General features: G+C 48.2%; 1 protein-coding gene across 2 annotated transcripts in view; it reads left to right on the top strand.

The window, feature by feature from the left end:
* MAP2K5 (mitogen-activated protein kinase kinase 5) overlaps positions 1 to 14321 on the top strand; it is a 1189932-nt gene that overhangs the window by 1136815 nt on the left and 38796 nt on the right. For both annotated transcript variants that reach the window (XM_085644598.1, XM_085644597.1), the window contains one exon: positions 5617 to 5662. In XM_085644598.1, the coding sequence (XP_085500724.1) occupies positions 5617 to 5662 (46 nt within the window). The remainder of the gene's footprint in view (positions 1 to 5616; positions 5663 to 14321) is intronic.

The raw sequence follows: 14321 nt of genomic DNA, 5'->3' as shown, positions 1-14321 counted from the left end.
TTTATGCAGCAGCTGTCTCTGTCTTTATAGTGTAAAAGCTTGGCTACAACCGGGCGTGGGGGGCGGCCCGGTGCCGGAGGTCGGGCCGGAACACACTGAGCCCTTTCAAGAGTGTGGAACGGTGACAGACCCACTGGTGCGACCACTGTGCGGAGCCAAGGCTCAAGGTATGCGATCATATCTCCACCCTCCACTCCCTCAGGCAGGCCCACCAATCTAAAGTTATTTCTTCTATTGCGGCCCTCTACATCTTTAGCCTTGCTCTCAAGGGCACGGACTTTGTCAGAGAGCTCTGCCACTTGGAGAGACAAAGCCTGTTGTGCTGGGTTAAGCTCAGCAATCGAGGACTCTGCTACTTTCACCCTTTCAGCCAACTTGTGGTGTTCTGCTCTGAGGAGCCTTAACCCTACCAACACCATACTAATATCTTGGTGTAATGTTGATTTAGTGTCAGTAATGGCTTCTAATATTCTGGTCATCTGTTGTTGCACTGGGTCCTCCAAGACCGAGGATCTGGTATTCCCTTGTTTCTACTCCAGAGAGTCATCTTCCTGACCCGGGAGCCCTCCAATTGGCTTCGCTCTGGTCTGATCTATCCCGGCCCAAGCAGCGGACTCAATAGCTGCTATTGCAATTGTGTCTATGAGTCACCCTTCTCTGGGATGTCACTGCAAATGGAGGTGATTTTGGTGCTCGGGTTTAGAGAACAGATCAGAACAACGTCACCGTTACGTGCTTAGTTCATCAATCTCCCAGCAGGCGAGGGTTAACCCTGCATGTTCGCCACCCACCACGGGGGTCCCAAACCTCTACTCGTGGCCCAGCATCTTCAGCACAGCGAATATGAAGTATAGCTCAAAAGAAGGTATTCACAGTTGTACACGCTTTCAGGACAGTCCAAGGCCCTGAGAAACAGAGCTGGGCCCTGCCCCACAGCTTCAGGCAGGTGGGGGCTCATTTGCAGGAACGAGGAGAGGGGTCAGTCCGACCGCCACTCCCCCCCAGGCCCTGAGCTGAATCAAAGGCAAGAGATCGTCTCCCTCACAGCCCGGGGTCAGGACCTCTATGCCAGTCTCCGGCGCCTACCCCGCTCCAGGCCTACCCCTTAGCACAAACAGGGACCTATGTCCGGCTCGGGTGAGCTGCTTTTGGCCCCACAAAGGGAAGAAGAGGAATGTAGAAGGTGAGCCAGGCCCAATCGTGTCTAGCATCACTCCTCACACTGAGCCCCGACCCAGGCCCCAAATATCTGCTGCCAGCAAGGAGGCTGCCTCCACACCACACACAGCCAGCAAATCAATCAGTGATCCCACACTCTGCTCCCAGGCGGGGGCACGCCTGTGTCCCAGTCCACCAGGGCGATAGGGCCCTTCCTGTGCTACAGAGGATCGTGCCAGCCCTTTACCTCTTTATCACTGCTCCGGTGGCCCCCATGGGGGCCCCGTTCCGCCATAAGCCTGTCAGTGTAGCGGCGCAGCCCCTATCCCGGGCCAGGGGACCCATGCAGTAGGATAGACAGCATCCGTAGCCCCCAAGGGTCTCCGCGCCCTAGGCACCGTTCAGGTCTTGTTTCCTGCCCAGTTTAGGGCCGAGACCCCGTACAGGAGAAGAGAGGCATGCAGGAGGCGGGGGCCAGGCCTAGCCTCCCCAAGCCTCACGCTGCTAGCCGGACCCCGACTCAGGCCCTGAGTGTCTGCCGTCCAGCAAGGAAGACACCCCCACTCACCGCACCTCTGTCAGGGCCGGTCAGGCATCTGCCTGGCCAATCGGCGCTCCGCTTCTCAGATGTGGGTGCGTCTGCATCCAGGCCCGCCAGGGCTGTAGGCTCTCCCGAGCCTGCAGCAGGATACGTCAGGTTCTCGCCTCTCCACAACCACCCTGGTCCTCCCAGAGCCCTCGTCCCTCTGTAGTCCGCTCAATGGATGGAGAGGATGTGGTCCGTAGGCTGCGCTGCCGCCTCTGGTGCAAGAAACCAGGGTTCGAGCCTCGAGGTCGCGTCCACATCCTGTGATTCTGGGCAAATCACTTAATCTCCCCGTGCCTGAATGTGTAATGTAAATACGGTGCTATGTAAAGCGCTCCAATACCTTTGGGTCGAGTTTGCGCTATATAAATATGCAACAAAAAAAAAAAATGCAATGGCATCCCCCTCCTCAGCAGCACAGGACCCATGCAGTGGGCTAGGCAGTTTCTGGAGCCACCAAGAGTAGTTGGGTCAGGCGCCATACACCAGCTCTGGGCCTCCCCGAGTCCTCTGCCTAGTGGCCCGGGGTTGCCATCTTGAAAGCGTTGGCCTGACTTACCGCTCCCCAGTCCTAAGCTGTCCGGGCACTTTCTGCTCACAAGCAGCGCTCCACACTTCCCACGGCTCCCCCTGAACTCTGGGTATGCTCCACCATGTGTTGTAGGCCTAGGGTGTGCTGGATGGGACAGGATAAGTAGCGGGCCGGTGCGGAGCAGCAAGCTCACGCATCCGCCATATTTGGCTGCCAAGCCACCCGAAACCTGTTGGATGTTATGCAGGTTTCAGAGGAAACTGCACAAGTTCTGCAGTGGTGGCTGCTCCATTGCAACCTGAGCAGCAGCAGACCTCTCTCCCTTCCCCACCCAGGGCTGATGGTGGTGACAATTCAGTCACTGCTGGGTTGTGGAGGTAATCTCAACAAGTTGGTATCAGAGGACTCTAGTCTCAGGCTGTAATCCAGCTCTGCATCAATTTGTTGGAGCTGTGAGCCGTTCACCTGTCATTGAGTGCGGCCGTCCATCAAGGGAAGTCTGGTGCATGTTCTGGTGGACAGGAGCACCACCATATGGTACATCAATAAGCAGGGTGGAGTAGTGTCCTGGGTCTGTGCCAAGAGGAGGTGCACCTCTGGAGTTTGCGGCATTGATAGGGCATCTCCCTGTTTGTGGTCCATCTGGTGGTATGGTCCATCTGGTGGGATCTTTAAATGCCAGGGTGGACAATCACAGCCAGCAGGGCCTGGTGGATCACAAATTGCAGTTACACCCCAAAGTTGCACAGAGCATCTTCAGACCCTGACTGGATCTTTATTCACTACTGTCAAGAACGTGCAGTTTCCAGGCTTCTGCGTGCTGGAGTTCCCAAGAATGCTCTCTCTAGGATATGCATTCAGAATAGAATTCTGAAGAAATCAGGAACAACTGGGCCCAAGTCATCCTAGTAGCTCCAGATCGCGCCAGGAAAGTGTGGTACCCGTAACTTCTGAGGATGGGCATTTGTCCTCAAATCAGGCTAGGCTACTGCTTTGGTAGAATTTTCTGTCTCAGCAGCAAGGATGGGTTTTGCACCTGAACCTGCATAATCTACACCTCCATGTGTTGAGATTGAGCGGCAGCAGTTGACTGAATTCAGTTTACCGCCTGAGGTTGTGGATGTCATCCGTCCCTCTACAAAGTCCATTTACACCAAGGGCCGGGACAGAGTTGTGGCCAGGTGTGGAGTCCACAACACAGACCACTTATAAGCTAAACCCCTGGATGTTTAATTGTTTGTTTTGTCATAGGCCCAGCAAGGACTTGCAGTGGGACAGTGTTAAAGATTATTTATTGATACTTTGGGCCTTTCGCCATTTGCCCAACCAAATGTTCATTTTTAAATCACCTGTTGTGATGAAGTTTATTAAAGGTTTGACATGATATTTCCCAAACCGTTTGTGATGCCACAGTGGAATCTTAATTTGGTTCTGATGTTACTCATGTACATCCCCTTTGAGCTAATGCACAACTGCTCGTTGAGTCTTTTGACTCTCTAAACTGTTTTCCTCATTACGATTACCTCAGCTTGTCGCATGAATGACTGCCTCGGTGCAGCCTCCTTACACCACCTTTTTCTAGGTGTTGAGGGTCAGGGCAGCCTTTTTGACAAAGCATGTGACTCCTTTTCATACTGGGTAATCTATTATCCTCACAATGTTCTTTTCTCTACTTCACCCCTTGAAAGAGGAGAGACTCCATTGCCTGGACTCCATCAGAACCTTAAGCTTCTACATTGATAGCACCAAAGGTCATCGGGTGAGCTATCAGCTTTTTGTTGGGTTCTCTTTGGCAAAGAAATGGAAGGCTGTGCAGAAACTGACTCTTTTGAGGTGAATAGTTCTATGAGTTAAGATGTGCTACACATTGGGCAAAAAGCAGCCTCTGGAAGGACTGAGGGCACATTCCACCAGGGTCATGGCTGCCACTACAGCATTGACAACGCAGAGTGCCTGTCATTGGTATCTGTCGGGCCACAACATGTCCACATGTTCACGAAGCACTACTGCCTTGACAGGCAGGTCCCACGTGAAAGGCATTTTGCCTTTTTGGTACTGCAGGACTTTTTGATCCGAGCCCAATCTACAGACCTTCCACCTTTGGGAGTTACTGCTTTAGTATCCATCTTAAAGGTGAGGAATCTGCTGTGTGAAGTATTCATAAGAACAGGTTATTTACCTTCAGTAACGCTCTTTCTGGTGAATACTTTATCTAACCACACATTCCTGACTGCCCGTCTACAACCTAGTTCTGTTGAGTTGTCTCCCATTCACCATCTAAAATGGTTCCAAATTAGAGATCGAATCACTGATGCCTCCAGTTGTTGATGCTCAGCGTTCGAGGGTGCGGAAAGAGTTAAGTAACAAACCGACATAGACACGCAAGGGTGGTATTTACTAGGGGTAGGCGGAATTTGCGTAGTCGCGCTACGCAAAGCTCCGTGAAACGGTAAAAAATCTCCGCGAACACGCAGAATTGCTTGTACGCGATGCTTTTTTCCTGTTTGCGAACGCTGTTTGCGTGCTCGGGGGAAATATCTCGCGAACATGTATTTTGAGAATACGAACAAGCAAAAAATTCCGCAAAGCCATGGAACGCAGAATTTTGGGCAATTCCGCGTTCTCCGCGGAACACGAAATTACCCAAATTCCGCGAGCGGAACTGAATTTACCGCCCAGGCCTAGTATTTACTTACATGCGCTCTCTCCCTTTCGGGGCGGAACAAGGCCAAGGCTGAGCCGCAGAGCTCCACATAGTGGCACGCGGGTGCACTGCTGTTTAAAAAATAAAAAAAAAAATCTAAAACCTTTCAGATCTGGTCTGGTGCCTGGGGAGATATTCTAAAGATGAGGAATCTGCTGTTAGTGTATTCACCAGAAAGTGAATAACCCAAAGGTAAGTCACTTGTTCGTCAGGTACACTGTTATTTGCCCTCTTAGAAATGTCGTCCCTGAATGGCTTGCATAGGAGTGGTTAGAATGGTTTCATTGTGGTTGAAAGTGTATTTCTCTGAAACTTAAATACATGTTTCCATTACCACTTTCCATGCAATATGCACGTTCTGCACTGCCATGCCATTAATTGTCATATGAGTATGTTGTGATCTGTTCTCCATTTTTTGTTCGTTGGCTGAAAGTTGTAAAGTTCTTTTCCCCAAATATGAGCTCTCTAGCAAGTTTTTGACTATTGAGGTTTCAAACTGCTAAGTAAATTCTAGGAGACTGACCTGTGTGATGGAAATGTAGGTTGGTCACGTTGAGAGGATTGTGTTTACGCATTTAGATGTATGGGCGGGCCGGTTGAGACGTTGTGTTAAGTGTATGTTCTTGCCATCCACAGCATGAGGAAGCTGCCGAAGGAAAGACCAGCACCAGAAGAGTTAATGGTAAGTCTGCTTCCGTTATTGGAGTTAGCTGGTGGAAAATGGCGCCATAAAAGTACGTTGGAAAGAGCTGCCACAACAAAAGTACGGCTGCTAGCATTACTTATTGTGGCAATGGCAGTTTAATCAGTTATAGCGCCATTCTAGCAAATCTTGCGTAATACGCCTTTTTCATCGTGTAACGACAAGCTGTACAAAATGAGGTCATTATGGAAAATTAAACTAAATTACCTTTGCCTCATACATCACTGGAAATACAAAGTACCTGGGGGCAGGAGAGCTCTATTCCTCTTCTCTTTGGGAAATATTTTCCAAATGTTGCATGTTGGTGCATTTTCTTTACTAACTGCAAGGCAATTGCTTTGAGGCTGCTTCTCCAAGGTCCAACAAACACGTTCGATGTATATTTAAAGGTATCAGCGTGTCTCGGACACCTTGCACGATTGTAGGCGCATTACCGGATATGCCCATTTGTCTGAGTGGTAGCCACATTCCACATCCAAATACCTATGTTTCAGTGTTCCTGGAGGGCCCATCCCGCATGCTGAGTTATATATTTAGATAGGTTTCTGTGTTTGTACGGCTCTCGAGATTCAAATGGGGGGTAATCACCCCATGTCATGTAGTCCTGTTCGTGTTGATATGCTCCTGTGTTTCGTAATTGTTTCGAACAGGTAAGTGTTTGTCAGATGGTTTGTGTCTCCGAGATTCATGTACCTCGTGCTGCTCCTCACAGTCCCCTTGTTACAGACCTGTGTGTACTTAGCCACGTTTCTCTGTGTCGCACTCCTGGTCCTGCTACAAACAATGCTTTTATGTATGTTGGTAGGTTCATGTGTCTCTGAGCTTGCCTCGTCTCTGAAAGCTGCTCAGTGCTCCCTTAATAATATGTAGGTAGTCTTTGGTTTTCGCTGCTGATCAGTCACACACGTCACGTGCCTGTAGATGTTGGTAGATTTATGCGTGTTTGAGATTTCCTTTGTTTTTGATTTCTCGTCAGAGGCTCTTTAAACATCAGTTACCCTAAGTAACTTTTGGTTGGTTCTGGACTTAAAGGTTTTTGTGTGTCTAGGGTTCACCAATCTGTGGTTTAATCTCAGTACCTGATCACACACAGTTCTATGTTAACGTATCTCCTTTCCCAGTTTATGAATGTAAACAGGTGCATATTTGCTTCTCTGTTGCTTGGTTTATTTGTCGCAAGTTCTAGGCCTCTCCTGAGAACAGTCACAACCATGGAAGCCTGGACAAAAATGATAATATGGAATATGGCAACCTCATAGTAGCTCAAATCGTGCAACATACAGAAAGAGAGAAAGAGAGGGAGGGAGAGAGAGAGAGAGAGAGAGTGTGTGTTTGTCTAAATTTGTGAGTTTGAGCGTTAGGCCCAATATAGAGGCCATTAAGTATATTTGTAGTTTGTGTGTCTGAAAGTTCCATGTTTGTTTAGGTGTGTTATGCAGAACGGCCGTGTATTTAATTGGTCCTTGAGGTGCCATCACACACTGGTGTGTATGTTGGCGGGTTGCGTGTCTCATAGGTTTCCATGTTTGTTTGTTAAGTTGTGTTATATAGCCCTGACAAAATGTCTCTGATTGCTCCTCGGTGTCATCACATGGACACGTTGGTAGGTTTGTGTCCGTCTGAATCTTATATGTATATATAATACTGGGTCTCCGAATGCTCCCCAGAGGTGTTTCTCACGTGGTGCATATGTTGGCATGTTCGCTTGGTTTCGCTCGCCCTCCCTATAGCTCACCTCCCTGTGCACATCTTGCTCGTTTCCGAGGCTCCCATTTCTGAGCTCTATTTAATGGAATCTCTGCATAGTGAAGCAAGCGGGTCAGGCGGAAGCGGCGCCTGCTCGAGATCAATGCCTGCTAATTCCCTATCTGGGCCACTTCATTATCTCCTGCTGATTCCACCATGGCCGCCCCTCCTTCTCCCTGCGCCTAGGCCGGGCTGGAAGTATGTAGCCCATACATATTAAAACATATAGCCGCTCTATCTGTATGTAAATGCAGGAGGCACAGCTGGAGACGGCAGAGAACTTAGATTTACTAATAGTTATTATCTCTTCTGGCTGCTCGGTGCAGGAACACTTTAGGAGACAACTGACACACGAGCAGCATCTGGTCGCTTGTTTTTCTACTGTACGGTTTGGTAATTCTGTGGGTTTTGTTGGGAGATCTTGGTGAATACTTGCAAGTAAAAGAACACGCAAACGGTAAGCAATCGTGCTCATTTTGTGTGTACGAGAGAGAGTGTGTCAGTGGGTCTCTCTCTCTCAGGCATGTGCAAGTCTAGGACACACATACATCTAAGGCACTGCTTCTCAGCCCTGCCTTGAAACATCCCAGGCTACTTACTCCATTATTCATGTCCGAGTCTTAACTGTGCCAATGTACCTCACTATAAGTGCTTATAGATATCTTTGTCAATTTGTCGACTTTAGCTCCTTTACATCTTTGGACCTTCCTTTATTTACCTTTGTTTGATTATGCTGCAAGGATGGAGTGACTTAAACTTGCCAGTATATAAACAGTGGGGGCAGTCATGTGGGGGTGTTAGTGGGTCTGGGTGCGATTTTGGCCTTTCGGTCAGAGCCAAATAGGGTGGGGGGAGCGAGAGATTTCCAAGTACAAGGCACTCAACTATTAAATTCTCTGCCTCTAAGTGTCTGTAAAGATACACGCCTTAACAGAGGTGATTCAACCGAAAGACCCCATCTGCACCACTTCTTCCATTTATTGAAGCCCTCTTGAACAACCTACAATGGGGCTGGTCCAAGCCCTGCACAGGGGTTCCTGTAAATAGGACAAATGCCCGCCGCCATCGCCCCGCTCCAGTGGGCCTCAATTTCCTCACGCGCACCCCACCCTGGAGTGCTTGGTGGTCCAAGCCTCCACTTCCCGAGTAAATCCTGGTGCATTTCCTACCACCCCACCAGATAGGGAATCCAACACTCTGGACACTTTGAGCAAGAAAATGTCTTCTTCCACCAGCCTGGCACTGCGGTTAGTGAGCAATGCGTGCCTTTTGAGCTGTTACTCCCATTCAGTCTGGGATTTGTTTACACAGGTGCTGCCTATGGTCCTGGAGGAGACCCAGGCGATACTCTCCTAAGCTATTGCTGACAGGAGAGATGCAGCTAAGTTCACAATCCGATGTGGGCTGGACACGACTTACTTGCTAGGCAGATCAGTTTCCATGTTGGTGACCTTACAGCGTCATGCGAGATTCTCCAGTGCCATGCAGGCATGCATCCATATATGCATTTGCCAATTATCTGCTTGAGGATTTTCGGAGACAGGCTGACTCTGCTTTGTAGTGCCTTAAAGACAATAGTGTTGTGGTCCTCTCCTTAGGGTTTATTACACTACGCTTCAGTTCCATCAACAATAATGACAATTAAAATGATACTCTTGAGGTCTTGCCTACCACCTAAGGCAGCCCCCTGCTACAGCCAACAGAGGCTTTTTGCGGATGAAGAGGGCACAGTGGAGGCTGAGGACACCACCTAGAGCAGCAATCATCTTCTTCCTCTTCACCTTCTGTCGCTGTTTCCAAGTCGCTTTGATTCTCTCTCCATTGGTCAGGCATGACCCATAGGGGGCAGAATCTGATTTTGACGTCCTGCTGGCATACTATTACTTGAGATCAGTGGGTACTGCAAATTATCCAACAAGGTTATGCCCTCCTCTTCATACCCAAACTCTCTCATATTGCACGTTTGTGTTTTAGACTCCAGCCAAGCTTACCTTAATTCTTCCACAGGATGTTCAGTCATTACTGTCCAAAGAGGCCATAGAGAAGGTCTCAGAGATGGGTGAGAGGCATGAGGTGCTACTGCCACTATTTTTGGTGCCCAAGCAAGACACTGGACTAAGGACAATGTAGATTTTCGGCTTTGAACATCTTCCTGCGGCAAACCATTCTCCCTACCCATACAGAGCATGCATCAGGGATGATTGCATCATCTCTCAGTCAGAGCGGTCATCTGGTAGAAGTGGAGATTAGAGGTATCTGGTCCCTGGTAGAGAAGAAACTCAATTTCAATCTTGTAGAACCTCGCGCCATTCCTGTTTGCTTGCCTTCCTCCCATCCATCAAGAGAAATAAGTGAGCTTAGGTATTAACAGACAATACAACTGCCATGTGGTACTGCAGCAAACAGGGTAGTGTGGGGCTGTGGACCATATGCCAGGAGGTATTGCATCTTTACAGATGGCCGGAGCTTCATGGTTTTTCCCTGATGATAAACCATTTAGATGGATTGCTGAATGTCAGGGTGGACGATTTAAGCAGATGACAGTTGGTATATCACTAAGGTGTGTCCACCCAGAGGTAGTGTGTAAGGAAAAAGGCTTTTTGCATGTTTCCCCTGAGATTTTGCCCCCATTTGGACTACTAACTGCTTGGTTTTCGACTCTGAGAGTGCACCCAGGACTGTTAACTAGACCTCAGTGCCAATGTTGTAACCCATTGCAAAGTATATGTCGAATTGGCTTTCCCCAATTTTCAAGGACTGCCTTATTTACAAGTCCCTAATATATGGTATACAGCGTACCAAGGGAATGTAAGACAGAGTGTCCACCCAGGGCAGTAGCACAGCACTGATTGTGCCACCCTGTGTGTGACAAGTGCAAAATGGCTCCCAGCTTGCCATTGCATACTGGAAGGTCAGTTGTCACACTGGCAGTTCGACTGTGCCATTATCTTAACAATATATACAAGTCTCCCCTAAGGAAGGCCTATAGAGCCCCAATGCAAAAGAACTGTATATTATGAAGTAGAATATGTATGTTCCTTGCAGCAAATTTCCTCAAGTTGTCATTTTGCTATGGAAAAGTTAGTGGCTAATACAGGGCTACCAGCTGGCACCTCAGCCTCGCTAAATTCTTAATAGGACTACCTAACTTGGTACTGTAAACTAACAAGTTAATCGTGGCATTAAACCCGACCCGATACCTAGGGCGAATTTAATGTCACTATTAAAGTAATGCAACTTTTAAAAAGTTGCCACTCTGTGACCTAGCTGGTCCAGTAGCCTCACACGGGCCTGGCCAACACATAGCATTCTACCTGCCTGGAGAGTAGTGTGAATGCCTCCCAGGCTTGGAAACAATAGCAGCCCGCTGCAGGCAGAGGTGTCACCTCCTCCTTGCAGGAAGCCACTCGGGTTGTTAGCCCAAAAGGCAAGCATTAAAGGTAAAGCTGCCTTTGATGAGAAAATGGCGCTAACGCTCCAGAGGGGCTGCTCTTTGTTCAGGTAGACATGCTGGTAGATGGAGACAGAGAGGGAAGACCAGTCTCCAAAACAGTTTTCCAATGGTCATGTATCCCCTAGGTAGCCACCTTCTGGGAGGGGTTAGAAAGCTCATAACAGCTGAGGAAGAGTGTGAAAATCTTGGGAGTTGGCAGAATGGTGCACTCTGGGCTTGTTGGGTGCCACAGATTGCCTGAAAGTCATCACTAAGAGGGAGTGGACCTGGTAGCCCATTGACTAGTGACCGCGTTGTCACCTCAGGGCACTTTCCTGGGATAACTATGGCACTCTGAACCTCAAATCACATCAGAACTGGAACAAAGGACCGAATAAGGACTGCCCTGCTGCCCCATTGGACTGCACAAAGAGAGGCTGCACCATCTGCTGGACTGCACCTGCTGCACCTTGGGCTAGCGAAGAGACGACTGTGTCTGTGGCTCCTGGCTTGGGGAAAAGTCTTGCCCCAGCCCCAGACCAAAGGAGTGACTCAAAGTAGCCATGGGCTGATCCACTGGAGCCCTTGCCAGGGTCAGTACAGCTCAGTAGCCCACATCGGGAAGTTACTAGCCACAGCATAAGATTTGCTGCTTGCTGTTGCAGCAGGCGCCCTAAGAGACAAACCCTCGATGACCAAAAGTTGCACCTGAGTTCTCTGGACCCAGGAGTGATATCCGAGTGCAGATTGGTCACCCAAAAGGAACACCAGCCCCTACTAATGGATTTTGCTAGGACTGCTGTGGATGCCCAGCTGCAACTGGCCTTCTGTGGTCTCAAAGAGGACATTGAGGGACCCCAACCTCTGGACCCATGGACCGAGGAATCACCACAAAGGCACCCCTGTTGATAGCACAGCAACCGGAGCATCTTTGAGCATCTTTTCATCCTGGATCTTCAGCATCAGGACCACTCCATGAAAGCCTGTGGCGGTTGTGCTATAAAGTTTGAAACTGGACTGGAAACCACTCTGGGGGCCAGGCAACTGTCCATGTCTACCCCCATTCTCCCTATAGCCCCACCACCCTCCCCAGTCCTTCTCCCTGTGGAATTTGGTTGGCCAAGCCAGGCTAGAGTAGACAAACTTACTTTTACCAACTTTCAGAAAGTTTACCAACTTTTGATTGGCCAGTGCATGTTTGCTGTTGAATTGAAAAGTGATAAAACCTTTACAAACCTGTATCTCTGGAACCTTCTAGTGGATTTTGCTCATCAAGGACACTAAAAATTCATAAAAATATAATCTAATTTTATAAATCGGTGTTGTGTTTCTTTCGTGTTGCATTGCTTTCTTATTTCATGGCTTGGCACTGTTAAATGCATTACACTAGGTCCTTCGTTCAAGCCTTGCCACTCGAAGCCATAGCTACCAAGGGTTGAGCTTAAAGTTATGCAGACGAGCCTGACTGGACCAAAGACAGTTTTTGCGAGTGTATTCCACGGTAGAGCTGCACTGCCATACCATATAATACATGTAAATCCTCACATAGTGCAAGACATCTTTTCCTGGTAGGGCGAGCACAGATAGTGGTGTGATTATTGTGCACAAGAGTTTCCATTAAGGGGTTCCTCAGGAAACACATTACGCTTGCGGTGGGATGCTTCCGACCCTTGCTTCTCCTGCCACAAGTTTTGAAGAGGAGCAGGACAGACCAGGCTCAGGTTATCCTGACTGTTTTAGACTGGACTAGGTGAGTGTAAGACCCAGAGATGTTGAGTCCAAGCATTTTTCCCTCTGATTCACCTACCTCTAGGAGAGAACCTGGTGCCTCAACAACAGGGCAACGTCCTACAACCAAGCCTCCACAACCTACAACTCCATGGGTGAAGATTGAATAGTGGCACCCGAACAGTCCAATTCACCAGCTAAATTTGTGGTTGTTATTCTTGCAGCTAGATATCCATCTACTAAATCTATTTATTCTGGTGGTTCTGCAAAGTTTTTTACCTGGTACAGAAATTATCATGTTGATTGTCTACAGTCCAACTTATCTGAGGCTTTGTTGTTTATTTTATCCTTAGCCCAGCATGGCTTTGCAGTGTGTACCGTAAAAGATTATTTGTTGATCCTTTCTGCATTTGCCTGCCCAATCTTCATTATTAAAGTCACCAGTTGTGATGGACCCTCATTCATGTTTCCACCTGCGCTTTTCATTATACCTCAGTGGGTACTTAAATTGGTCGTCATGTTCCTGATGTGCGCACATTTCTAGCCTAAAGCAGCTGCTTGCGGACATTGCTGATGGTTTTTCTCATTCCAGTTATTTCTGCCCACCCTGTCAGTGAGCTGCGGACACTGTTCGTGCATCCTCCATATAACACCTTCTTTCCATGAAATATTGGTGTTACAGACCCGTGCTTCATTTCTACTGAAAGCCATGTCACCCAACCCTATAAGGCATTCTATTATTATCCCTGCTTTCTTCTCTCAAATGAATCCCTCTAACAATAAGGAGAGGTTTGACTGGCTGTAATTAAAGAGAGCCCTCATCTTTTACATAAAGCACTCAAGAGGTTATGCATTGAAAACACAGCTCTTTGTGGGTTTTGCCGGGGCAAAAAGGGAAAGGTGATACAGTAGCGTATCCTGTCCTGGTGGAACGTCATATGCATCAAAACATGCTGTGCCCTGTCCAAAAAGAAAACCCTGTGGGCCACCGGAGCCAAGTCCACCACAACAATATTGGCCAGAGGTGTTCTGGTGTTGGAAATCTGCCAGGCTGCTGCATCTGTCCACATACTCCTTGACCAGGCATTGCTGTCTCCACAATCAATCCGCAGTAAGCGCCTTTTTTGCTCTCTCTATCCTCCTGGTGTAAGTCCACTCCACAGCCCCTACACCTTTTAGGAGGAGCTACTGTGATATCTGTTTGTAAGGTGATGAATCTATGGTTATAGTTATCCATCAGAAAAACAAGGTGGTAATAGCTGTGTGTGGAGTTTGAGACTGAGCTTCTGGGCTATAGTTTGGGCGATGCTCTATTGGACGTTTCTGGGCTTTGGAGGCCGATTTCGTACCTGTTCTTATTAACTTGACAGTGTTGTTCACTTTGATGTACTTCAACATCAAAGCCTCTTTGACCCTTTTCCCTTGCGTGACCGGAGGGCGCGTTTGCGCGGTGCTCATGCCTCCCTTCCCAGGCATGCAGCATCTTGCCATTGTCGTTACTTGTTTTCCCTTCTGTTGTATTAGATGTAGTTGTTACTGTGTTCCCTACTGTGGATGTCGTAGGAAGTGTTCCCGGCAACATTTGCTTAAGGGAAGTTCTCTACTTGAACTGAATTTGAATTGAATTGCAGATTTAGAAAATTCCTTATATTGGCAGAACAAAAAATGCCCACAATACCAAAAACTTGAAATATCAATCACAACGCTATGACACTGCAGGTCGTCTTGAAG

The sequence above is a fragment of the Triturus cristatus genome, chromosome 3_1 (genome assembly GCF_964204655.1).
Source record: "Triturus cristatus chromosome 3_1, aTriCri1.1, whole genome shotgun sequence".
Lineage (NCBI taxonomy): Eukaryota > Metazoa > Chordata > Amphibia > Caudata > Salamandridae > Triturus > Triturus cristatus.
Note: the sequence above shows the minus strand (reverse complement) of the source record. Positions and strands in the feature narration are given on the sequence as shown.